Raw genomic sequence first — 25,299 nt, 5'->3', positions numbered from 1 at the left:
AATGCTGATGCGGCCCTCAATGAAATTGAGTTTGATACCCCTGCTATAGAGGGTGGTACTCATCTCCCTTTCAAGGCCATTGACCCCTGCTGTCCGAAGACATTTCCATGGTTATGTGGCCAGCGTAACGTCATGGAGCTCTGTTATCTTCCCCCCCCCCAAGGGGAAGGTAATTTATCTACTTGCATTTGAATGCATTCGAACTGCTGGATTGGCAGAAACTGGGACAAGGTTGGGAGCTCACCCCATCCAGCCAACAAGTCCAGTGCCTTAACTGCTGAGCCACCACGCCGCCCTTATGATGCCCCTAGGCCACTTAGAACAGGGGTCCACAACCTTGGCAACTTTAAGACTTGTGAATTTCAACTCCCAGAATTCCTCGGCCAGTCCTTTGCTTTGATCGTTGAAGTCCACAAGTCTTGCCAAGGTTGAGGACCCCTGAATTAGAATGTTCACAGAGAAATGGATGACATCTCTGAATTATTACTTAGAAAAGTTCTCTGAAATACATTTTAACTATAAAAATCTAATAAAAAGGAAACAAAAACAAAAATACAACTACACTTATAGGCTGTCAGTTTTGAATTTTCCACTGCTATTGGTTGAGAGACTTCTGGATACCTATCAACATAAAATAGTTTAGGGACAAATGGAATTATCTGCTATACAAATAGTCCTCACCTTAACAATCATTTGTTTAGTGACTGAAGTTACAGCAGTACTTTAAAAAAAGTAATTTATGACCAGTTTTCACACTTACGACCGTTGCAGCATCCCTACAGTCATGTGACCAAATTTTGGGCACTTGGCAGCTATCACATATTTATGACAGTTGCATTGTCCAGGAGTCATGTGATCACTATTTGTAATCTTCCCAGCTGGCTTCTGACAAGCAAAGTCAATGGGGGAAGGCAGATTCGCTTAATGATCATATGAATCAGTTAACAAATGCAGTATTCATTTAACAACCTTGGCAACAAAGGTCATAAAATGGAGGAAAACTCACTTAACAATTGTCCTGCTTAGCAATGGAAATTTTGGGCTCAATTGTGGTTGTAAGTCAAGGAATACCTGTGTTAACTAGTATGTGGTCTACGTTCATAAGAGATGAGGGATGGAACTGAAACACATGTATAAAACCCATAAATGCACAAAGAGAATTAAATATGTATGTATGTATGTAAGGTAAGGTAAAAGTAAAGGTTCCCCCACACATGCGTGCTAGTCGTTTCCGACTCTAGGGGTTGGTGCTCATCTCCGTTTCAAAGCCAAAGAGCCAGCGCTTGTCTGAGGACGTCTCCGTGGTTATGTGGCCGGCATGACTAGATGCCAAAGGCGCATGGAACACTGTTACCTTCCCACCGTAGTGGTCCCTATTTTTCTACTTGCATTTTTACGTGCTTTCGAACTGGGATGAGTAACAGGCACTCACTCTGCTACGCGTCACTTGGGATTCGACTCGCCAAACTGCCAACCTTCTGATCGACAAGCTCAGCGTCCTAACCCACTGAGCCACCACGTCCCTTATGTATGTATGTACTGATGGCCTATTCTAAGCTGTAAATGCTCTACAAGGGAGCTTGGTTTTAAAAATCTTGCTAAATGAAATAATGGAGGGAGCCATCTAATTTCCTTTGGAAGGTTCTCTGGAGAACTAATGTTGTTCCTGAAAAATAGTATCTCCTAGTTTGACCTCTTTTACTTCCTGGAAGTGGGGGACTATTAACTGTTTCTCCTAACATGGCCTTACTGGCTGGTCCAATTTCTGTAAATGTATGCAGTCCAGGAGCTGGCAAAATGTCAAGCCATAAAAGGCATTTTAAGTCAAACCTAGTACTTTAGAAGACTTTAGGAAGCCAATGAAGAGCTCAAAGCACAGCTGTTGCTTTCAAAAGCAGGCATCATTTAGCACTGTCTTCTGGACCTCAACTTCCCTGTGATCTTCAAAGTCATCCCCATTGTAGAGTATATTGCATTAGCCCAACCATGTAATAGCAACAGCATGAGTAATTGTTGTTAGGTTTTCCTGCAGAAGGGTGAGCTAAGAGTTCCCATCAATGGGAAACTAGACTGCCCACAAATTCTGCAGAGCCACAGAGCTTAAAAAAAAAACAACCCACTTGCGTCATGTTTCAAATAAATTAACGCAAAACCAGAAGAGATCAAACTTTGGCAAGCAAAGATGAAGCTCTCTCAGGTCCAGACTTGTGAGTGATGTTGAACGGCAATGGGAAAGAATTTGTGCACCAGATGGAAAAAAAATCGAGACAGCTTCACCTCTGACTGCCAAGTACTAAAGGGCTGGCAAGACCCCATGCAATATCTCAACACAATCTGGATTTTGCACAATAGATTAGATAAAGAAGCAAATATATACTATATGTAATACAGTTTTCTGAAAGCATTGTGCAAGATGTTCTTCTATAAATCTACTGAAATAATAGGATTTTAAAGGTTTCTTTTTTAAAGGGGGAACCTTGGAGTCCTAGTGGACAATCACTTAACCATGAACCAGCAGTGTTCAGCAGCCAAAAAAGCTAGTACAGTCCTGGGTTGTATAAACAGAGGCATAGAATCAAGATCATACGAGGTATTAGTACGACTCTATAAAGCCCTAGTGAGACCACACCTGGAATACTGCAACCAATTTTGGTCACCGTACTACAAAAACGATGTTGAGACCTTGGAAAAAGTTCAGAGAAGAGCAACAAAGATGATCAAAGGCCTAGAGACTAAAACATATGAAGAACGGCTGCAGGACTTGGATTTGTCTAGTCCAGGGGTAGGCAACCTCAGCTCTTTTATGACTCATGGACTTCAACTCCCAGAATTCCTGAGCCAGCCAAGCTGACTCAGGAATTCTGGGAGTTGAAGTCCATCAGTCATAAAAGAGCCGAGGTTGCCTACCCCTGGTCTAGTCTAAAGAAAAGAAGAAATAGGGGTGACATGATAGCAGTATTCCAGTATTTGAGGGGCCGCCACAAAGAAGAAGGGTCACATTATTCACCAAAGCACCAGAGGGCAGGACAAGAAAGAATGGTCAGAAACTGATCAGAGAGAGAAGCAATCTGGAATTAAGGAGAAACTTCCTGACAGTGAGGTAATTAATCAGTGGAATAGCTTGCCCCCAGAAATCGTGGGCACTCCATCTCTGGAGAGTTGAGATGGTATAGATTCTCCTGCTTGAGCAGGGGGCTGGACTAGAAGACCTCCAAGGTACCTTCCAGCTCTATTCTATTCTTTTTTTTAAAAAAAAAAAGGCATTTTCAATGTTGCTTTCATTCTTTAGAAATAGACTTTCACCCAGGCACAGACTTCTTCCCTTCAAATCCTCAGAAACAAGTTTTAATTTCTTGACATTCTTATAATGTTCAGAATTTCCAACGCAAAGTGAAGTTGACAGATGTTGCTCAAATGGGTAAAGTGACTTGTTTGATGAGAGAAAAGATATTATCTACATTTATTGGTGACTGGAAGTCTCTTATGGACTTTTTGCATAAAAATAAAAAAAAATGAAAATGAACTTGTGATTTATAGTTTTGATAGAATAGATTATAGAAAGAGAAGTAATCTGATCTAACTTTAGAGAGAGGTAAAATATATTTGTATTTAACACTGCTGTGAAGAATATCATAAACCATTTCTTTACACTCTTTTTCTTTCCTTCCCTTTGTATTTTTCTTAACTTTTTTCTTTTCCTGCACTTTTTGCTTTTTCTTTGATTTCTTTCCTTTTTTCTTCATTTATATTAGTTTGTGTTAGTCTTTATCTTCTTGTTTAAATTTTTTTAATTAAAATTACATACAGAAAAAAAACCCGAGTGCTCAGAATTCCTCATGAACCAACCAGGAGATCTTTCAGCTGACTAAGGGCAAAGGGCAAAATTGGTTCTACACCACAACATGCCCTTCCTTAATATTATCTTGCTACATTTATTTTTCCAGCAAGAATACAAGCCTGATCATTGCAAGTTGCCACCTGCAGATAGAGAAGAAACCCTGGAAGACAGGGTGAACCAGGAATTCCCAGCCATGTGAAATGGACTTTTACTCAATTCAGCTGCAGGAGAGAAATTTAAGTGACCTGGAGCTACAGAACAGAATCACATCTTCAGTTCTGAATTACCAAGATTTATAGCCAGGCTTTCAATAAGTGCAACATTTTCAACACAGCCAGGCTGTGTGGGAATCTAGGGAGATGCATTACCAATAGTTGTTGAAATGACCATGGTGAGGATTCCCAACAGCTCTTGGCCATCAGGTTGGAATTATGACATTCATTCGGTTCTAATTATGCTCACATGAGTATGTTCTTAGCAATTCCTTCATGCTTCTTCTCCCAACACATCCTATTTCCTTTCTGATTTTTTTCCCTTTTAGTGATGCTAAGTATAGGATTCACCAGCAAGAAATAATTGAAGATTCTCATCAGTCACAGAGGCTTCTTGGTTACCTATTAAAAATAACTTTGATGAGTATGCAGTTTCAAGCTGTTGCACATATTCCTTCCCATACCTATTCCATGTTACTTCAGAAGCAAGACTTTGTGTGTGTGGGGGGGGTGTTCATCTTTGTTTTAAAGAAGTGACATACCTAAGAACTTACCCAAGATGAAAAATGTGATACATTGACAGTGGGTCAATTCCATATGGCATATTGTTATCAAAGTCTCCTGAACAGATTCTCCTTACTTGCTGAATAGTGAAGACAAATGTATAATTATATACCAACTGCACATGGAATTTGGATAGGCCATTCATAAGTAACCTACTAGCAATGTCAGCTGGCCTAGCTTAATCATCACTTTTACTCTAAAGTCAATATGTTATACAACATGTTCAAAGGTCTTGGGTTAATAATGTTTGACTAATTTCCAGAAACGTTGAAATATTATCAGGATGACACAACATTTATTCTGCTTCTTGTGTCTTAGTCACTATTTCTTAACGGGCTTTCTGTGGCGGCTCGAAAATAGCTGAGAGAAATAGAGAGGATGGGAAAAGCAGCTTCTTTCTATCCATGTCTTCTACTTAAACCAGAGTGAAAACAAAGGAGTCACTGTAGTAATGTGCACAATGTATTAAAGGTTCTTCTCTCTCTTGTCTCAGTCATCCAGCAAATCTTTTGCTGTCTATAGAATATTGGAGAATAAAAAAGCTAGCAAAAATTAAAACATTTCTGCCACTTTCACAAGATGAGTCAACATGCAGAAAGACCATTCTCCATAACCTTAAGGTAAAAATAAAATAATGGAAGTTAGAGATGATACCAGTAGCAAATAGTTGAGGCTTAAAAGCGGGGGCCAATTGAGGCTGGAAACGTTTGGGATATAAGTGCATCTATTAAAATAAAATAAAACAACAAAACTGGAAGGTAGTGCAATTGTGATGCCACTCTCCTTTCCTTTATTAAAGGAGGAACATTGCATTTTATGGTCTCTTTACAGTTTCTACTTATACCCTGCAACCACATAAGCCATTTCAATATGATTGATGTGTTGTATATTGGATGCAAACTTTGTCTTTAATCACCTCTTTACAATTCCTACCTTTTTTCCTATCAGCTAAGCGCAAAGGTTCAAAGGTATAACTTTGGGTCTCCACAGCAGCCAACCAAATATACCTTCTAAAACTCACAAGGGCAATTGTACCCTGTCTGTCAGCAAGTGGAATTCAAATAGAAGTATTGAGAGTAGTGTTCCGCTCTATAAAATAACAGGGCAAAGTCTAAATTTTCTTTGTAGGTCCATAGACATAAATATTGCTTTCAAGCCTTCCATTTTATGGCCATCCCTATTTTTGGAGTCATTCCAGAAGCTTAATTATGCACAGCATGAAGTGGCATTTATTTTAGTAAGTCTTGATCCAGCTATGATTTAATTTCATCAAATGACTCTGAGTTTTATTATTATGAAAGAGGGAGAATTTTTTTTCTTTGCTTTGTATGCGTTCCCTCACTGTCACTCCACACCATGCCATGCATAATAATCAATAGTTACCATTTCTTCTAATGTAAAAAGCTCATTGTCCTAGCATATTCTCAAAATAAAGTTGCTAGAGCTGTCCAGTCACCATCTTTTACAATTCTACATTTTTTTTTAAAAAAAGTCAAGAACGAACCAGAAAGTACATTATTTCATTTGTACTCATAACAAACTGGCAGTTTGTTTTCTATGTTTGTTTCTTGAGATTGCCAATGTAAACCCTGCATTTTTTCACACGTGCCGTATTAATTGCTGTTTCTTGGACTTACGTAATACAACCCTTTATGCATTGCTTGTCCGGTTAATATCTACACTGAAGCTGTAAATTCCTGCTAATCTATGTGTGCTTAATTGTCTGATGTTACAAAATAACCTGATCAAACTAGTCAAAGTAAAGGAGTGGCTAAGTTTGTTGGGTGGAGCTGGGAAAGTACTACAGTTAGCTAAAAGAGAAGTAAGCTTTTTGCAGTCCATATTTTGAAGGCAAACTGTTTTGCACCAAGTACAATAACCTAGAAGAGGTGAAATATCTGTTACAAAATCAAGGACTATGGGCACTGCAGGGAAAGTAAGTAGACTATTATTTCTTTTAATGGTGATTATTCATTTCTGAGGGACGCGGTGGCTCAGTGGGTTAGGACGCTGAGCTTGTCGATCGGAAGGTCGGCAGTTTGGCGGGTCGAATCCCGAGTGCCGCGTAGCAGAGTGAGCGCCTGTTACTCGTCCCAGCTTCTGCCCACCTAGCAGTTCGAAAGCATGTAAAAATGCAAGTAGAAAAATAGGGACCACTACGGTGGGAAGGTAACAGCGTTCCGTGCGCCTTTGGCGTCTAGTCATGCCGGCCACATGACCACGGAGATGTCCTCGGACAAGCGCTGGCTCTTCGGCTATGAAACGGAGATGAGCACCGGCCCCTAGAGTCGGAAACGACTAGCACACATGTGCGGGGGAACCTTTACCTTTACCTTTTATTCATTTCTGAGATATACCACAATACAGAATTGTTTGCACTGTGCTTGGCAAATTGCCTGAGACTGATTCCAAAGTTTTCCTGTGTTCCCCACTCACCCTTGGCACTTTTCTTGTCAGTAGCACTCTGAAAAACTCTGCATTTAAGACCATTCATAATCCGAAAAGTTCATTCCATCTACAGCACAGAATAAAAGTAGGTTTAGAGGTGGGATTCTGTTCAACAGATCTCACTTGGGCATTTACATTTGGTGGACTTAAGCTCAAACCTTTGGTTCCTGGCTTTTCTTTTTTAAAGTAAATCAAGCCCATTCTAATTAATTAAACAAGAAATGTTTCAAGGGCTTGCCAACACATGGAACAGGAAAGAAATAGAGGAACTGTTAACATGGATTATTCTGTAGCATGACTGATTGTAGGAAAAGGGGTTGTCAGAGAGAGAACGTGGTTGGTCAAAACTGAGTTCAACAGTCAGCTGAGAAGGAAGGTATTTTGGATGCAAGAAGAATAGGCTTTTCTATAAATATCTGATTAATCAATGAATGAGTATCTTCTCTTACAATAAATCATCTCTTGCTTCCATTTTCTTAGGTACTCAAATGCAAGGCAGCAGTAATCTGGAAACAAAAAGAACCATTTAGTATTGTGGAAATAGAAGTAGCTCCACCAAAAGCACATGAAGTTCGCATCAAGGTAAAGGGAATGAACCAAAATCCATGTTAATGCAAGTTATTCTTATCTGCGCACAGCCATCTCAAATGGGGTATGTTGAGGAGTACCACCTAGAATGGTTTCTTCATTCTTGGGAACGAGGGACATGATCTGGAAGCAAAATGAGACAGATAAAATCCCTTAAGTATTACCTTAGAAGCACAGTTGTTCAGGAACTCCACATGGGTATCCAAGCCCACAGAGGACACTGGCTGGAAGAGAGACTAACATCTTGTGAAGGTTCAAGTTCAAATAAAGCTTTTCTCATTTTGCTAAAATACAATTAAGCGTGATCAAAAGCTATGACACACTTTGATTAATTAAAAAAACAGAACTTTTAGCCTTCGTGGTAACTTTGACTTCCATACATCATATGAATCTTCCAATAGAATTCTGCTCATTTTTAGATTGCATTCAGTGCAACCAAATCTAGGATCCAGTATGTCTGAACACATGACAAATGTCCAGATTCACAATCCACAGTCCTTGATCTTTGGTGCAAAGCTTATACAAGATTTTTAGACATGCTGTATCTGCACCACAGACTTAAAATAGTTCTACTATACAGAAATTTCCTCTGTCTGCAGACTTGGAATTTGTGATGGTGATCCAACAATATCTAAGAATTTTTTCTCCCAGAACCTTGCTAAACAATCATTCTTGGGAATGAGGCAGCCCTGACAATAAAAAAAAATCCAGTTTCAGGTTTGAGGAAATCCTGGACAAGCAGTTGTCAACTTGGTTTCACCCACCGGACACCATAACATATGAGACCACAATGCTAGTAAGACATGACCTTACAGCCTCAGTTTACAAGATAAGAAGCCCAATTGCCTATTGTGACACAAATCTACCTCCAATTGGGAAGATGAGGGTACCATAACAATGTCACCATCTTCTCTTTTAATGTCTTTGCCTTGTTGTGGAGCTAATATAATGTGGGTGAGCTGGTCACTTCAAAGATCTAAGCAGTTATCTGTAAAACAGGTATGATCAGCTGTTGCTGCAATATATGTCACATGTTGGCTGATTGCATAATTTAAATGGGCTTGCAAGAGGTGAGTCTCTTTATAATTGCAGATCCATATTTTCATGTTAGGGAGGATCTACTCTGGAAACCCTTTTGTATGTAAAATGCTATGTGGACAGTGTTACTTCCAAAGGAAATAGGTGCTATGTTTCAAAATACAAAGCACATATCAATTCATAATGTAAGTGCTAGATAGTGCAAATTTGCAAGAAAAGTTAATGTCTTATTCTCAGGCTAGCAGCCTCTGGTTCTCCCCCACCCTTACCATCTGCAGTTGGATACCAATTAAACTACTAATTTCTTTTGAGAATACCTACTCTTTTATCTTTTCAAAGGACCAGATCAAATAAATGCCATAATCTTTTTTAAGAGGTTTAACAATATGGATGGAAACTTCTGTAGCTCCTAGAGTGAAGTGTATCCTAGCAACTTCCCCAAGATGCAGTGGAGACTACTTTCAAATGCATTGTGCTCAGTAATTCAGGAAAAACACAGTGGAAATGGACTTTTGAATGAGGAAAAAAAAAGAATCAGGAGAATGGATTGGATTGAAATTTGCATCAGGCATTTTATGAGTGAGGCTGTAAACACACTGATGCAGTAACGCCCATCGGGATCTGCCCTTAAATTATAGTAATATGTTATAGCAGAGTTTCTGAACCTTGGCGACTTTAGGATGTGTGAACCTCAACTCCCAGAATTCCCCAGCCATTTCCCCCCTATCTGGGGAATTCTGGGAGTTGAAGACCACACATCTTAAAGCTGTCAAGTTGTGAAACACTTCACTCTAGAATCAGATTTAAGACAAGTTATTAAGGAATACAAATCCAATGCATGGATCAGAATTAAAAATCCAAAGTAAAAAGGGGCTCACAAATTATTGTCTAGCCTCTGTTAAGACACAGCAAGCAGAGGACGGCTTGCTATATCTCTAGATATAAATTGTAATAACAAACTGCTGTTTGTCCTGATATTCGATCAGAACTTGCCTTCTTGTAACTTAAATTTATTATTTTGAGTCCTGCATTCTGTGGTGAGAGAGAACAGGTTTTGTCCCCTGTGTAATATCTTATCTATTATTTAAAAAGTGCTACTGTAAGTCCCTCTGCCAATCTTCTCAAAGGTAAACACTTTTAGTTCTTTTAACGTCTCATAGGATTTAGTTTCTAATTCCTGGACTATCTGTCCTGGTCCATTTTGATTAGGAATACCCTTTGAGTATGATTTTTAAGCCAGATATGTATTTGAAGAGCCTTGTATGTATTAAAAGAGCCTTGGTGGAGCAGTGGGCTAATGCCTCCTTAAGTAACACCAGCTGCCTGCAATTAGTGCAGGTTCGCATCCCACCAGGCTCAAGGTTGACTCAGCCTTCCATCCTTCCGAGGTAGGTAAAATGAGGACCCAGATTGTTGGGGGCAATAAGCTGACTTTGTAATAATGCCGCTTAATAAGCAGGTATATACATAGAATGAAGGCTATTGCTAAGCACATTGTGCTTTAGATTGTAAGCCGCCCTGAGTCTTCGGAAAAGGGCGGGATATAAATGGGATTTTTTTAAAAAAAGAAAAAATTTGTCATGTCACGCAGTATCTCTTCAACTAGCTTACCAATGGACTTTCTTGAAAGCAGAATTTTCAGTAGCTAAGGCAGCACCTAGAATATGAACTGATGCCAGTTATTGAGAAAATGTTGCGTTCTTCTTCAAAGACTCAACTTGCTGCTAATGCAGTTTAAGATGCCAGGACAGGGGTAGGAAACCTTGGCTCTTTTATGACTTGTGGACTTCAATACCCATGCTGACTCAGGAATTCTGGGAGTTGAAATCCACAAGTCATAAAAGAGCCAGGATTGCCTACCCCTGTGCCAAGATTGCCTACCCCTGTGCCAGGATATTTGCAATATGTTAAATCACCTGGATGTCAGCCATTTCTTAAATGATGACTTCTCCAACAGGTGATTGGCCCTATATTGAAGACCCCTTCCAGGTGTTTCTGTTGTATGAGTTGACATTTATGTGATAGAACGTACATGGTGTCACACCCCTAGAAATTTGCCATCAAGGAGGTTTACCAAGGCTAATCATTACTTTTCAATGCTAGGCAAAAATGCTGTGTAAGACCATTTTTTTAAAAAAAAAAATTCTTTTCTAGCATTTGTTCACAGGTGCAGGATCCCCTTTTTGGGATAAATCAAATATTGATCTGTTAGTTTCAACAGGATTTGACTTGTCAGCTGAGCCTGACATTATAAGCTGACATTAGTGGCCCAAAGTCACTCAGCCAGCTTTCATGCCTAAGGCGAGAATATTGCTTATAGTCTCCTGGTCTCCAGCCTGGAGCTTTAACCACTAGGCCAAACTGTCTCTCATTTTTGTTATCTCGCTTTTTAAAATGAATGAAGTTTTAGAAGTAATTTTTGTAATCTTTAAATAATTCCAATACTTCTTTTTTTAAAAAAAACTTTAAGTGCATTTTTCTACAGGAAGTTACCAGTTTTAATAATTGCACTTATAGCTCTGCCTGAAAATTGAGGTTCAAAGATTGAACATAGAAGTCACATTACTGTAATTTAAGCCTAAAATAATATACTCCAATGAATTATCTTCTACCTTTCTTCTAGATTTTGGCTTCTGGAATTTGTCGGTCAGATGACCATGTTGTAAGTGGTGCAGTAAAGGCAAAGTTACCTATTATTCTTGGTCATGAAGCAGCTGGTGTGGTTGAGAGTGTGGGGGAAGGTGTTACCAGTATGAAACCAGGTAAATTCAGAATTATCAGTGCAAAACCTTCCCCAGTAAGAATAAAATCAATAAGGTAATCAACCACTAGGAATGAAAAATGATGTAATAAGAATAAAATCAATAGGGTAACCATCCACTAGAAATTAAAAATGCTGTGCAGGTAGGTCTCAACTTACAACTATTCATTTAGTATCAATTGAAGTTACAATAGCACCAAAAAAGTGACTTCTGACAGTTGTAGCATCCCCATGGTCACATGATGAAAATTCAGACGCTTGGCAACTGGCAGATATTTATGACAGTTGCAATGTCCTGGGGTCATGTGAACACCTTTTGTAACCTTCTGACAAGCAAAGTTAATGGGAAAGCCAGATTCACTTAGAAACCATGTTACTAAGTTAACAACTGCAATAACTCACTTAAGAACTGTGGCACGAAAGGTCAGAAAATGGGGCAAAACTCACTTAATAACTCTCTTGTTTAGCAACAGAAATTTTGGGCTCCGTTGTGGTTATAAGTCAAGGATTACCTGTAAGTGATTTGAGTTCAGAAATTTAGGGGTGCTATTGGAATTCTAAATGAAAATACTAGCAATAGATTAGTAGTATCTCCTCAACTATATCCTACAATAAACCACAAGCATTGTTCTCTCCAGAACTGTTAGTTTAATCATCATCATCATCATCATCATCTACAAAAATCTACTGTCAATCCAAATTGCCGACTTTGCAATGACAAAGTTGAAACTGTTTCACATTTAATATGTGAGTGCAGGAAAATTGTGCAAACTGATTACAAAGCTAGACATGACCAAGTTGCTAAACTAATCCACTGGGCATTGTGTAATAAATACGACTTTCCTGTGTCCGAAAAGTCGTGGAAACATAAGGTAGAAAAAGTTGTCGAGAATGAGAGGGTGAAGATCATGTGGGACTTCCGAATACAGACAGATCGCCATTTGGAACACAACACGCCAGATATCGCAGTCATAGATAACCGAAGCGTACAGTTGATTGATATCGCTGTACCACGAGATGCCAGAGTCAAAGAAAAAGAACTGGAAAAAATTACGAAATACCGTGACCTGGCTATCGAAACTGCACGATTATGGATGAAACATGTAACAGTGATACCCATTGTCATTGGGGCACTGGGAACTATGTTCAAAAATTTTACAAAATACATCAAGAAATTGCAGCTTCCTGCAATAACTCCAGCAAAGCTACAAAAAACTGCGCTACTTGGAACATCTTACATTTTAAGGAGATAAAAAGGTAAAGGTAAAGGTTCCCCCGCACATGTGTGCTAGTCGTTTCCGACTCTAGGGGCCGGTGCTCATCTCCGTTTCATAGCCGAAGAGCCAGCGCTTGTCCGAGGACATCTCCGTGGTCATGTGGCCGGCATGACTAGACGCCAAAGGCGCACGGAACGCTGTTACCTTCCCACCGTAGTGGTCCCTATTTTTCTACTTGCATTTTTACGTGCTTTCGAACTGCTAGGTGGGCAGAAGCTGGGACGAGTAACAGGCGCTCACTCTGCTACGCGGCACTCGGGATTCGACCCGCCAAACTGCCGACCTTCCGATCGACAAGCTCAGCGTCCTAACCCACTGAGCCACCGCGTCCCTTTTTAAGGAGATACCTGGTATTATTTAAGGAGATACCTAGGATGCTGGCAGCAGCCCGTGTCAACCATTAGTGCCAGTCAATTTGAGTGTTCAGTTGACTGAGTTTCATGTTTTATGAATAAAAGTTTTATAATCTTCTGCAAGAAGATCTCACAGACTGACTACAAGCAGTGGCATAACAAAGTAGCAACAATGGTGCATTGGAAGATCTGCAAGAAATATCATTTGCTTGTAAGCAAGAACTGAAAGGATCATAAAATAGAGAAAGTCATAGAAAATGATAAAGTTAAACTGCTCTGGGACTTCAGAATTCAAACAGACAAGTGCCTGCAACATAACATCCCGGACAACAATTGTCGATAAGAAAGACTAAAAAGTCTGGATAGTGGACTTAGCAGTGCCTGGAGACAGCAGAATAGACAAGAAAGAACTGGAGAAGATAACAAAATACAAAGACCTACAAATAGAAATAGAAAGACTGTGGCAAAGGCAAGCAAGGGTAGTACCAATAGTAATAGGTGCTTTGGGTGCAATCCCAAAACAACCGGAGCACCACTTGAACACCATTGGCACTGACAAATTCGCCATTAGTCAATTGCAAAAGGCGGCCTTACTGGGAACTGCATCCATCCTGCGACGATATCTGTAATACCATCAAACATCCACATCTGCCTATCCCAGGTCCTTGGTAAGGACTCGATAGGTAGACAAAAATGCCAAATCCAGTCTGAACATCTGGCTGACTGTGCGAATAATAATAATAATAATAATAATAATAATAATAATAATAATAATAATAATAATAATAATAATAATAATTTTTATTTTAATTCCATTTATATCCCGCCCTTCTCCGAAGACTCAGGGCGGCTTACAAGCTTAGCAGTAGCCTTCATTCTATGTATATGCCTGCTTATTAGGGCTTTCACACACACACCCCAAGCGGCATTATTACAAAGTCAGCTTATTGCCCCCAACAATCTGGGTCCTCATTTTACCTACCTGGGAAGGATGGAAGGCTGAGTCAACCTCGAGCCTGGTGGGATGCGAACCTGCACTAATTGCAGGCAGCTGGTGTTACTTAAGGAGGCATTAGCCCACTGCTCCACCAAGGCTCTAATGAAGTTGGTAAGGACTCAATAGGTAGACAAAAATGCCAAATCCAGTCTGAACATCTGGCTGACTGTGCAATGATCAATAATGATGATGATGATGATGATGATGATGATGATGATGATGATGATATCTTTGCTATTTAGTTTCTGCCACTAAGCTCTCTGGAAGCTTCAGGCCCATTGATAATATCTTTTTCTCATTCTCAGGAGACAAAGTCATTCCAATTTTTCTCCCACAATGTGGCAAATGCAGTACTTGCCTGCATCCTAGAGGCAACCTGTGCAAGAAGAATGAGTGAGTTTTTGTTCTGACTTGTAGCACTACTGTTGTCCTGCATGGTAACCATGATCAATAATTCTGATTTTCCCTCCCATATTTTAAGCCTTCACACAGGGTCTGGATTAATGGAGGATGGCACCAGTAGATTCACTCACAAAGGAACAGTACTGCACAATTTTGCTGGTACCAGCACTTTCACAGAATACACGGTTGTACACGAGGATTCGGTTGTCAAAATTGATGCTGCAGCACCTCCTGAAAAAGTGTGCCTTATTAGCTGTGGGTTTTCTACTGGCTATGGTGCTGCCCTAAATGCTGCAAAGGTAAGTTTCTGATATCTCCATGTTCTAGGATAGTGGTTCTCAACCTTTTTTTCACCATGGATCCCCGTTAAATACCTTTTGTGGCCACAGATCTCCAAGACTCAAGATTTAAATCATAACATTTCTTCAAGCTTTTACAGACTCCCCTGTGTGATGACATTGCAGCCCCCCAGAGGTCTGTGGGCCACAGGTGGAGAACCACTGTTTGAAGACATGTCACTTATGAAGCTATAGTGCCATACATCTGCTCATAATGATTTGACTTCATTTTAATTCCATGGTGGAATTTGGCAGTTTGGCGGGTCGAATCCCAAGTGCCGCGTAGCAGAGTGAACGCCTGTTACTCGTCCCAGCTTCTGCCAATCTAGCAGTTCGAAAGCATGTAAAAATGCAAGTAGAAAAATAGGGACCACTACGGTGGGAAGGTAACAGCATTCTGTGCGCCTTTGGCGTCTAGTCATGCCAGCCACATGACCACGGAGACGTCCTTGGACAAGTGCTGGCTCTTCGGCTTTGAAACGGAGATGAGCACCAGCCCCTAGAGTTGGAAACGACTAGCACGCATGTGCGGGGGAACCTTTACCTTTACCTTTAGAAAATAAAAAATGTTGGTGGCTGCAGACCAGTGTTCACTTTAAAGGTGTACTAACCTGCCAGGGAAAAGACTAGTTGAAAGGTAGAAAAGATCCTTTTGGGGAGAAAAGATATATTGATGGAAAACATTTTCTCTAGTGAGCCTTGTAGAATATATATATTTGTGACTGGTCACATTTTATAGCAGCCATTCAATGGATGCACAATTCTCTCCATGGTATCCATTTTGTGACAATACACATGAGATGCTCTCAAAATTTCAGGTATATTTTTTGCCTGAAAAAGATTCATTGGCCTTGTATTGGAGTTAGTATATAACCATAATGCTCCATTTTTTATTTTTATGCCAACAAAGGTGAGGCCTGGTTCTACCTGTGCCATTTTTGGACTTGGAGGAGTTGGTCTCTCAGTAGTCATGGGCTGCAAAGCAGCTGGAGCTTCCCGAATCATTGGAGTTGATATCAACAAGGATAAATTCTCCAAGGCAAAAGAATTTGGTGTCACAGAGTGTATCAATCCCCGGGATTTCGAGAAACCCATCAATGAAGTTATCTTTGACTTGACTGGGGGTGAAGGAGTAGAATATTCCTTTGAAGCCATTGGAAACCCTGAAGTCATGGTATGTGAATTAAGGTAGTACCACAATGGAAGAACTAAGAGGGGCATGGGAAACAATTTATCTCTTACTAAAAGCCAATTTTTTTTGTGGGTCTTATTCCATTGCAGTAACTGTAGGGTACTAAGTAACAAAATGAAGCAGGGGTTTAATCTGGGGAAACCAGAAATAAGGTCTGATTACTTTTATCTCAGTGGGGTGATTGCAGGGAAAGAAACAGTTTGCTGTATTACTTCTGCATCTCATTACATACAGCATATACATATAGCAGCATGTACTGCACCTTTCAATTTGGTAAAGGAGTCACATGATAAGGAGAGCCAGTTTGGTTTAGTGGTTAAGCCACCATAATAGATAGAGGAGACCATGAATTCTAGTCCTTTCTTAGGCATGAGCCCTAAGAAGAAGGCAATGGCAAACCCCTGCGAAAATTGCAGGGGTTGTGCAGCCAATCAAGACCAGGAATCAAGACTAATTCAAAAGCATACACACACACACACACACCTAGACAAACCAGTGGGATTTTGCCTTATGTTATACAAAACTTCTTTGTTCTTCAGAGACTTTGCCTGATTTAATATTTAGCAAAAGGCTTGAAAGGGTTATGTTCATAAGTGCCAAATCATCTTTGCAAAATCATTCATGTACTCACTGAACCTAGCAATTAAAACATTCTAAAATCTTGTGAGATCCAATTTGTAAGGTTTCCCCTTTCTTACATAAGAGATTTCAGGATGAGAACACCAAAACTTTGCAGGATTTTAATGATTTCATGATATTTTAATCTTGGAGATGAATTATTGCTGGCCTTTCTATGCTCTAAAAAAAGAAAAATTAGTAAGACATTCTATGGGACCATGGGTCCTTTCATGGAATGATCATGAATTCTCTTGTTCCATCTATTAATCAAGAAATAAGAAGTGGAGGTAAGTCAATGTAACTCAATGTAACTCAAAAGGGAAGTTTCACATCCCTACTGTAGCCATCTGCCCCTACACCCAGCATTGGCCTAGAAAAAGAGAATGGAAAACTTTCTTTCTGTTGATTACTTTATGGTAGCCTAGCATAGGATGGCATTGCCACAACAGAGGAGATGTTATTATTGATATATTTGGAACAATAAAATCATATATGAAATGTCATTGGAAGAAAAATTGTGGTTGGAATGGTAAATGTTGACTGACTGGATTCATGCTTATGTCTTTGGGTTGACTTTAGCTGGCTGCCTTGAATTCCTGTCAAATAAATTATGGCAAGTGCATCATTGTGGGAGTACCCCCTTCGGTTTCTAACATTAACTTTCATCCAGCACTTCTCTTCTCAGGCCGCACTTGGAAAGGAACTCTGTTTGGAGGTAGGGCCTTTATTTGGCTATTAATGCATTCTCTCTCTATGATGTACCTTATACTATGGAAAGCTCAATATTACCAGTATAATATGACCTATAATAGTTGATCAAGACCAACTTAGTTTACAAACTGTCAGTGATCTCAACACCTAAGCAGCTGAAATCCTGTGTATCATCTTTTCCCAAACACTTAGTCTTCAGTTTCTATCATCCCCAAGTGGTATTGTCTATGGTTTTATTTGCAGCAATAGTAATTGTATTTCAGCATAGTTGGAAAGCACCCGATGAGGAAGATGCTCATCCATACATTGCATCTAATGTTCTGTCATCAGTACATTGTATGTAGATATTGTGATATATTCCTAACATTTTGTTTTCAGTTACTGGAATCTTGACAGACCACTCTTGCTTAAAAGTAATGATATGGTTTCCCATCACTTTGAGGCAAGAGACACACAAAACTGTTAATGTTAATAGATTTAACATACTTTAAGAAATGAATGCAATTACTGAACTTTACCCAGAAACACATGTGGAAGGAAAAAATGAAAATCCCATCTTAGTCAACCTATATTATACATACCATCCATTGTGCATCATTGACCCATCACAGCAATCCTCACTCCATACTCCACGAGGTGTAGCCTCCTACCACCAAAAGGTTGTCCCACTCTTTACTTGATCTTCTGTCACTGAATCATAGAATCAGATGTGGTTGAGTCTGCTATTACTCACAAGCCCAATTGGCCCTCAAGAAAAGTTAGATGAGAGTTCTCATCATTTCTCTTACACTGTTGGCTTGAAGAGTTGGAGGACACCCAACAACCAGCAGAGTGCTGCTTCTCCTGTAACTAGTTACCAAAAGGACCACCAAAGTCCAAACACAACAGTAAATTTTGGAAATGATTACGTAAAACAGTAATTATATAAAACAGGATTCAGAAACTTTACCAGAATTTCAGCATGTCTGGAATATCTGACTTCTTCAAGGGATGTTTTTAAAAACTTAAAAGCAGAAATAGCAGGGAGAATAACATATTAAGTCAAGTAGCACAGCTGCAGAAAAAGGGGTTTAAACATTTCGTAGTACAATGTTTCTGATTTTCTAAAATTGCTATCTTTCAAGATATTATTGTTGCAGAGGAAAAAACATTAATCAGTTTGTTTGTTTTTCAATAAACTGCCTGAAAAGTTAATAGTAGTTGTGGAGGAAGTGAGTACTGAGTCTGGGGAACATCCCAATTGCTCCTTTCATAGCTTTAATTATTATTTTTTAAAAAAATTCAGAGCACCAATTATTCATCTCCTGCATTATATAAATGCAAACTGTACTGAGAGGCAGAGAAAAATCCATAAGAAATAGAATTAGAGTTCTCAAACTCCTTATGCAGCCATATGGTTGTTCTACTGCTGCTACTACTTATTCATTTATATCCACCTTCCCCAATTCGGTATTCAACATAAATGCTAAACTTGCATACTAGCATTTCTCAGACAATATGATCTTTAAAGTCCAACACTTATGGAGAGCATTAGGTTAAGGAAGGTTGATTTTCAATGATGGTCCAGTAATCTTTACAAAGGGCAGACATGATAATACCGTAGAGTCTCTAATTATATTTTCTTCAGTGCATGGGAACAAATCTTGAAGCAAGAGCTTTAGAATGAGTTGGTTCCTACTCCTTGCCCTCTGAGAACCAGGATTTCACAAATGAGGAATAGATGGGATCATGGAAATTTGACCAGAGTCCATAGGTTATTCAATGCAGAAAAAAGTCTGTAATTTATACAGTAAATTCCTCAATTGACAGTAAATTCCTCAACTCTGAGATCAGCAGATCATCTGATATCAACTCTTATTAAGAGTCACTGCCTCAAGAAAAGTGTTTTTAAATGATCTTGTAAAATTAATGCAGTATCTTTATGTTCTTTTAACTTTCAGATTGGAAAAGTAAAGATTCAGTCCCTAAATTGGTGTCAGATTACATGAACAAAATGTTTATCCTAGATCCATTAATTACTCACACTTTACCATTTGATAAAATCAACGAAGGCTTTGATTTGCTTCACTCAGGAAAAAGGTAAGATTTGTTTTTTTTTAATAAAAAGGTTTTTTTCTCCCAATTTAAAATGAATAAGTATGGTCCAAAAGATAATGAACTGCATTAAGAAAGTACTCACATAATTAAAAATCAAAATTCACATTGTGGAATTATTTCAGTTTTGCCAAAAGAAGCTTTGCAAAATAGTTTCAGGCAAGATGCCTAAATCCTAAAAAGAAGAAAATTGTATTAGAATTTGGAGAAAATATTACTTTGCTTAGTTGTGCTGTTGGGGTGATGTAACAGAGGTGATCATGTCATTGTGGTTGCATCTTGAATTTTTAACTCCACTCCAGAGACCCCCTATTTCTTGTAGAAACTAGATTAAGGCTAAAGTTTTCAGATAAGTACCATTTTATACTGAAAAATTAATTTTCTTGCCATTTTAATTCTATTAGCTATTCTGAACATTTTTGCTAAAGATGACAAATTAATGAATAGCATGTATTTCAGTTCATTTCTAATCAATAAAGGCACCATTAGGGTGGTAATCAACTGAAATTAATGGTGATCCTTATCTAAAAAAATAAAATGTCGCAGAAAAGAGCTTCTGCATATTTGTGCAAGCATTTGCACCACCAAATTATTTGTTCCTCATACTTTCTATTAGAAGGCCGCAGCTGTTAATAGGGTCATCTTTTATGATGTACAAAAAAGCTTTTTGGTGGAATGCCTCATTTACACAAGAGAATGCAGATTTATCTATGTTATTAATTCTTCCACTGAAATAATGGTTTGTTAGAAAGGTTTAATTTTGGCACAATTAGCCCATTTTCCACTGTTTTTTTTTCTCCCTACTTTCAATCTGCCTTGAAAATTCTTACAATATTAATCTATTAATAAAAATAGTCACTAATAGTTATTATCTTTGGGCTTGCTTAAAGTCTAAATAAAATTTCTTGAATTTGCTACAGAAAAGAATTCACCACATTTAAATATAAACTATTTTCTGTTGTTTCAGCATCCGTTGTGTGCTGACATTCTAAAGTCTCTGGTTCTGAAGAAAAATAGAAAACCATTTCTGTCTCTGAATCCACCGGAAATGCATTATGCAGCATATATACTTCAATAAGCCAGTCAACAGAAATAGAATTGTTTCTTTTCTTTCTATCTCTTTTCTCCCCATTCTGGTTCATGTGTTATTATTACTGCTGAATTTACCCCCAAGGAAGAAAACCCTGAAATTAAGGCAGTCCAAAGATTAGGCAACATAAATATGCTTAACATTCCTGTGTTTTGTACACTTTCCCTATTTCATCAGCTCTCTCTTTCTATCTTTGAAGCAAATTCTTGCAATGTTTGTTCTCCTGAAAAATAAGTACATGTTACCTACTTGCATTTGTGTGCTTATCCTGTCTGTGGCTGCGTTCTGAAAAAACAATATGCCAGGAATTTTTTAAAGATCAATTTAATGAATAACGATTGGTTAATTATGAGCCCCTAAAACAAGGTAGGGGATTTATAAAATTGTGTGCATGTGCACTCATAATCTTTTCTCTCACAAATTATTTTCACAACACAGACAAATAGATAAATATAAGGCCAGCAAGGATAAACTCAAATTCTGTACAAGGTGTAAGTTTCAGTAGCTCTTATGGCTAAGGAGATAGATCTAGACTGGTGTTTTGTTGAAGTTGTAACTCATCTTATTCTCCCTAAATTGGGGTAAAAACTAGGTTAGAGTATTAAGCTATATTTTTCAGTCTGTTTGCAAGGATGAAAAAAGTTCAGAGAGATGTTTCTGTTGGACTTAAAATCCAAGGAAACCCATGTACATTTAGTCTTCATTAAGTCTCATTAATAGGTCCCATTTAAATATACTCAGGGCTTCCAGTTATATTGTCTATCTGGTAATTCATTCTGCTCATGCTTCTCTCCTGCTCCTGTCATTTCTAGATAAATGTATTTGGGGAAATACTCATCATCTTGGTTAAATGCAATACCTAAGCAAACAAATATATTAAATATACCATAAGCTAAATAATCCAGCAGCAGTAATGATCTGCAACAAGTTTACTTACTGCCAGTTCTAAAAAGATTTATTTTATCACCATTTCTGTGCTTTCCCCCCACCACATGCACACTTTTTTAAGCAGCAGGATGGAATTTATATTTTTACAAATTCAAGATGAAAAATGATACACAGCTTTTTATTTGGTACAAATATTAATAGCTTGTGGCAGGTTCTTTTGTCATTTTTAATGTTATGGATTAGAATATTTTTTCAAGTATAAGTAAATAAAATAAAGAGAGCCAGTTTGGTCTAGAAATTAAGGCACCAAGCTAAAAACTAGGCTACTGTGAATTCTAGTCCAGGGGTTTTCAACCTTTTCACCAATTGTACCACTTTTAGGATATGGCAATATTCAAGTACCACCTAGCAAGGTGTCAAAAATTTGATGACCAAAAAATAAAATAAAAAACTGTTCAAAGTTGTAATTGCACTGAAATGACTTATGACCATTTTTCACACTTATGACCATTGCAGCATGCCCAGGATCATGTGATTTATATTTGGATGCTTGGCAACTGATTCATATTTATGATGGTCACAGTGTCCCAGGGTCATGTGATCCCCTTTTGCAACCTTTTGACAAGCAAAGTCAATGGCAGGGCTGCTGGTGGCCAAGTGCTAAGGCGGGACTTCCTTCCCTCCCTCCCTGTCTCCCTCTTTCTCATTCCCATCTCCTTCTGAAGGAAGAATTTGACACACACACACCCATATTTTCCCACTTCCATATATTCATCAAACAAGGAAAAGCCTCCAGAGACAGAAAAGACAAACCATTGAGGGAACTAGCTTAAAAAGGTACATTCCCCTTTAAAAATTAGCTACTGGCAAGAAAGGAAAGTTAAGGAGCGCAGCGGACACTTAAGGAAGAAAAAAAATATGTAAATAAATACTGGCTGCCAGCTAAGGCAGCCTCCCCAAATGGCTCCATTCATAAGTAAAGTATTGCTACAGACAAAATCCATTCAGGAGAAAAATACTTCAAAATCCCTTGCAGGAAAACTTACAGCTAACAATAGCAGAGCAATAGAAGCTAACACGAAACATCAGCCATCAGCCAAATAGAGATTGCTAAGCACTCCTTAAGAACACAAAGCCCACATTGCACAAATCCCAGAACTTCAAAGTCACAAAAGCACATACGGTAAGAATCCTTCCACTCTCCATCTCCCTCCCTGCTCCGTGCCTCACCTCCAGCCGATGCTGCCTTTCTTCATTTCTGCCTTTCGTCATTCCTCGTGGAGGGCGACCCCTTCCCCACTGCATTTCTTGCCTGTTTGCTGCTGCCAGCACAGGTGGCTGCCACAGGAGTTGTAAATCGGCTCATGGCTGGCCTGCTTGATCTCCTCTCCCCCTACCCTCCTCCTTCTTCTTTCCCTTCGGTGCAGCTAGAGCTGATTCCACCTCCTCCCAAGGCTGCCTTTTTTTCTCTCTCTCCGTCTCCCACCCAAACTGCCTCCTTTTATAGCCTCTCCTGCCTCTGCCCCCTTCTTCCTCCTTTCTCATCTGGGGGAAAGCCAGAAGTGAGCCTGGGGCCTTTGCCTCGCCCCAGCCACTCTGCAGCCCTGGAGGACTCTCTCACAGTAAGTCCTTGCCTGTGCTGGCTCATTTCCTCCCCCACTACACTTGGCTGGGGAGGGCTGCATACCACCTACCACTTGCTAATGTACCACAGTTGGTATGGTTACCACCAGTTGAAAAGCCCTGATCTAGATTATTCGCTATCACTGAGGGATTTGAGGTACTATTAGGTTAATAATCTTGAGCATTCCCATATAATGATATTGTAAAATAATAAGCCTCTTGGATCAGATTGTTTATTTTATTTTTCAATGGTTATAAAGGTGCCTTCAGAAAACCCACAAACAAGGAATGAAGGCATTATCTATTGACATAGTATCATGCTTTGAAACATTTATTTTCACTACTATAGATTATAGCAGTAGTTGTTCAAAGAAAAATCCCATCTCAGGAAGTTCAGGCACTGAAAGAATCAAAGAGAAATCTAGATCTATCCATTAAGGTACATTGGCAAATATATCAAAACACTCTGAAAATCAAATTCAAAGGAACCAACAAATACAAGTACAGAAGTCAAGGGGTCCGGCTCCATTTTGCTTTCATTTCTTTATCTTTCTTCATGTCACATTGATGGGCTGTCTGTCAAAACAAAGCAAGATTATGGCATACACTTGAAAGAAGACCAGGAAGCCTGTAATTGGGGAGTTTGTCTGGCAAGAACAAAGAATGCTTATTCACAGGGAATATGCACGTGTAAAGCTTGTAACAATTCTGTATGGTCAAAAAGCTGATAAAAGTAACAAAAGACTTAGGCATCTTGCAAGCTCAGCTAGAAGCTAGGAATAGGGATGGCCTGGAGCAAATAGTATGTGCATTAGATAACTCCTGAAGCATTCATTGGCCAAGGCTTTGGAATAGGGACAGCTAGAGACCAATAGAATAATTGTTAGATTATTATTGAAATGTTTATTAGATGATATTTCTTATATATCCCACCTTATCCCACCTTCTGCTTTAGAGAAAATGTATAAAGCTTTATTAATTCTATGGTTCTTGGTTACTTGGCATTTCGGCCAGGATCCCTTTTCTTAGAGTGCTTCAATAAAAGACAACAAAACCTGCACCTCGTGTCTGGTGTTCTTCATCGGCCTCAGCACCAGGCTCAGACCCAAATTGGGGACAACAACATTTCTTTCTCTGGAACTGGTTGAAACCCATGTCAGAGAGGACATCCTAACCCATAATGATCTAAGCTAGAGATCCAGGAATTATGAGCAATATAGAAACTAGTGAAAGCAGATTAAAATTTATTTCATGGATCATGAAGGCGAGGTTGTCAGAATACAAGCGAATTTGAGGGCTAATCCACATGGAGCCCCATTTCCATCTGTCCTGTGTGCCATCGTTCACTCCCTAGAGACTAAAATGGACAATGTGAAATTTGAGCGGGCCCCGAACAAGGAGTATATATCGGAGGTGGTGACCCTTTGAGAGCTGTATGCAACGAAATTTCATTTTGATGTATGCCGATTGGTGTACATTCAAAGTGACAATAAAGTTATCATCATCATCATGATCTCAGTTGCATAGCTTCTGTGTTGGAAGGAAGAGATTAATGGATGAAATAGTAGCAATTAAAATCACCTGGGGGATTTTTTTCCCCCCTTTACCGTATTCTGTCTTTTCTCCTTTTTTTGAACCTCGATATCATAATAAAGATTTGAATTCTTAGTGAATCAGTAACCTTCATTCTAGGGAAAACCTGTAGCATGCTTTCCTAAATTCAGTGGCAAATGGAGGATTGCCACCTGTTTCCTTTTTGGGAAACCATAGCAGAGTGGGATTTACCTAGGAAAAAATGACTGGTGGCAACATTACTGAAGTAGCTCCTAACTATTGTGTGGAAAGTTCAGTAAGGTTGGATAGATAGTTTGGGCCTCTCCTACCAGCCTCCCACCACCACCACCTAGATCGGGGGTAGGCAACCTTGGCTCTTTTGTGGCTCGTGGACTTCAATTCCCAGAATTCAATTCCAGCTGGGGAATTCTGGGAGTTGAAGTCCACCAATCATAAAAGAGCCAAGGTTGCCTATCCCTGACCTAGATGCAGCAGGACCTATCAGGAACCCTTTCCAGTAATGGGTAAACCTCCCATTGGAAACTCATTCAATCTTCTTTTGAAGCCCTGACCAGCTTCTGGCAGCAAACATTAAAAAAACCCAGTTTGATTTACCAGGAATATTTGTGCTGTTGCATTTTTAAGCAGCTACGAAACTGAATTTGGAATATAATATTTGCTTTTTATGAAAAATGATGTATATTATAAACTAG

At 39.1% G+C, this 25,299-nt stretch overlaps 1 protein-coding gene across 1 annotated transcript in view; it reads left to right on the top strand.

Moving 5' to 3' along the window:
- Positions 1-20,525, top strand: part of LOC308671238 (alcohol dehydrogenase 1B-like) — a 41,694-nt gene extending 21,169 nt beyond the window's left edge. The window contains exons 9-17 of the mRNA XM_081333338.1: positions 6,529-6,550; positions 7,543-7,644; positions 11,312-11,450; positions 14,382-14,469; positions 14,558-14,777; positions 15,727-15,990; positions 17,206-17,341; positions 19,278-19,416; positions 20,399-20,525. Of these exons, the coding sequence (XP_081189464.1) occupies positions 6,529-6,550; positions 7,543-7,644; positions 11,312-11,450; positions 14,382-14,469; positions 14,558-14,777; positions 15,727-15,990; positions 17,206-17,341; positions 19,278-19,416; positions 20,399-20,423 (1,135 nt within the window). The 3' untranslated portion in view covers positions 20,424-20,525. The remainder of the gene's footprint in view (positions 1-6,528; positions 6,551-7,542; positions 7,645-11,311; positions 11,451-14,381; positions 14,470-14,557; positions 14,778-15,726; positions 15,991-17,205; positions 17,342-19,277; positions 19,417-20,398) is intronic.
- The last annotated feature ends 4,774 nt before the right edge of the window (positions 20,526-25,299 follow it).

This window comes from Vipera berus (genome assembly GCF_964194415.1).
Source record: "Vipera berus genome assembly, chromosome: 7".
NCBI classification, from domain to species: domain Eukaryota; kingdom Metazoa; phylum Chordata; class Lepidosauria; order Squamata; family Viperidae; genus Vipera; species Vipera berus.
This window is presented reverse-complemented; position numbering and strand designations above follow the sequence as displayed.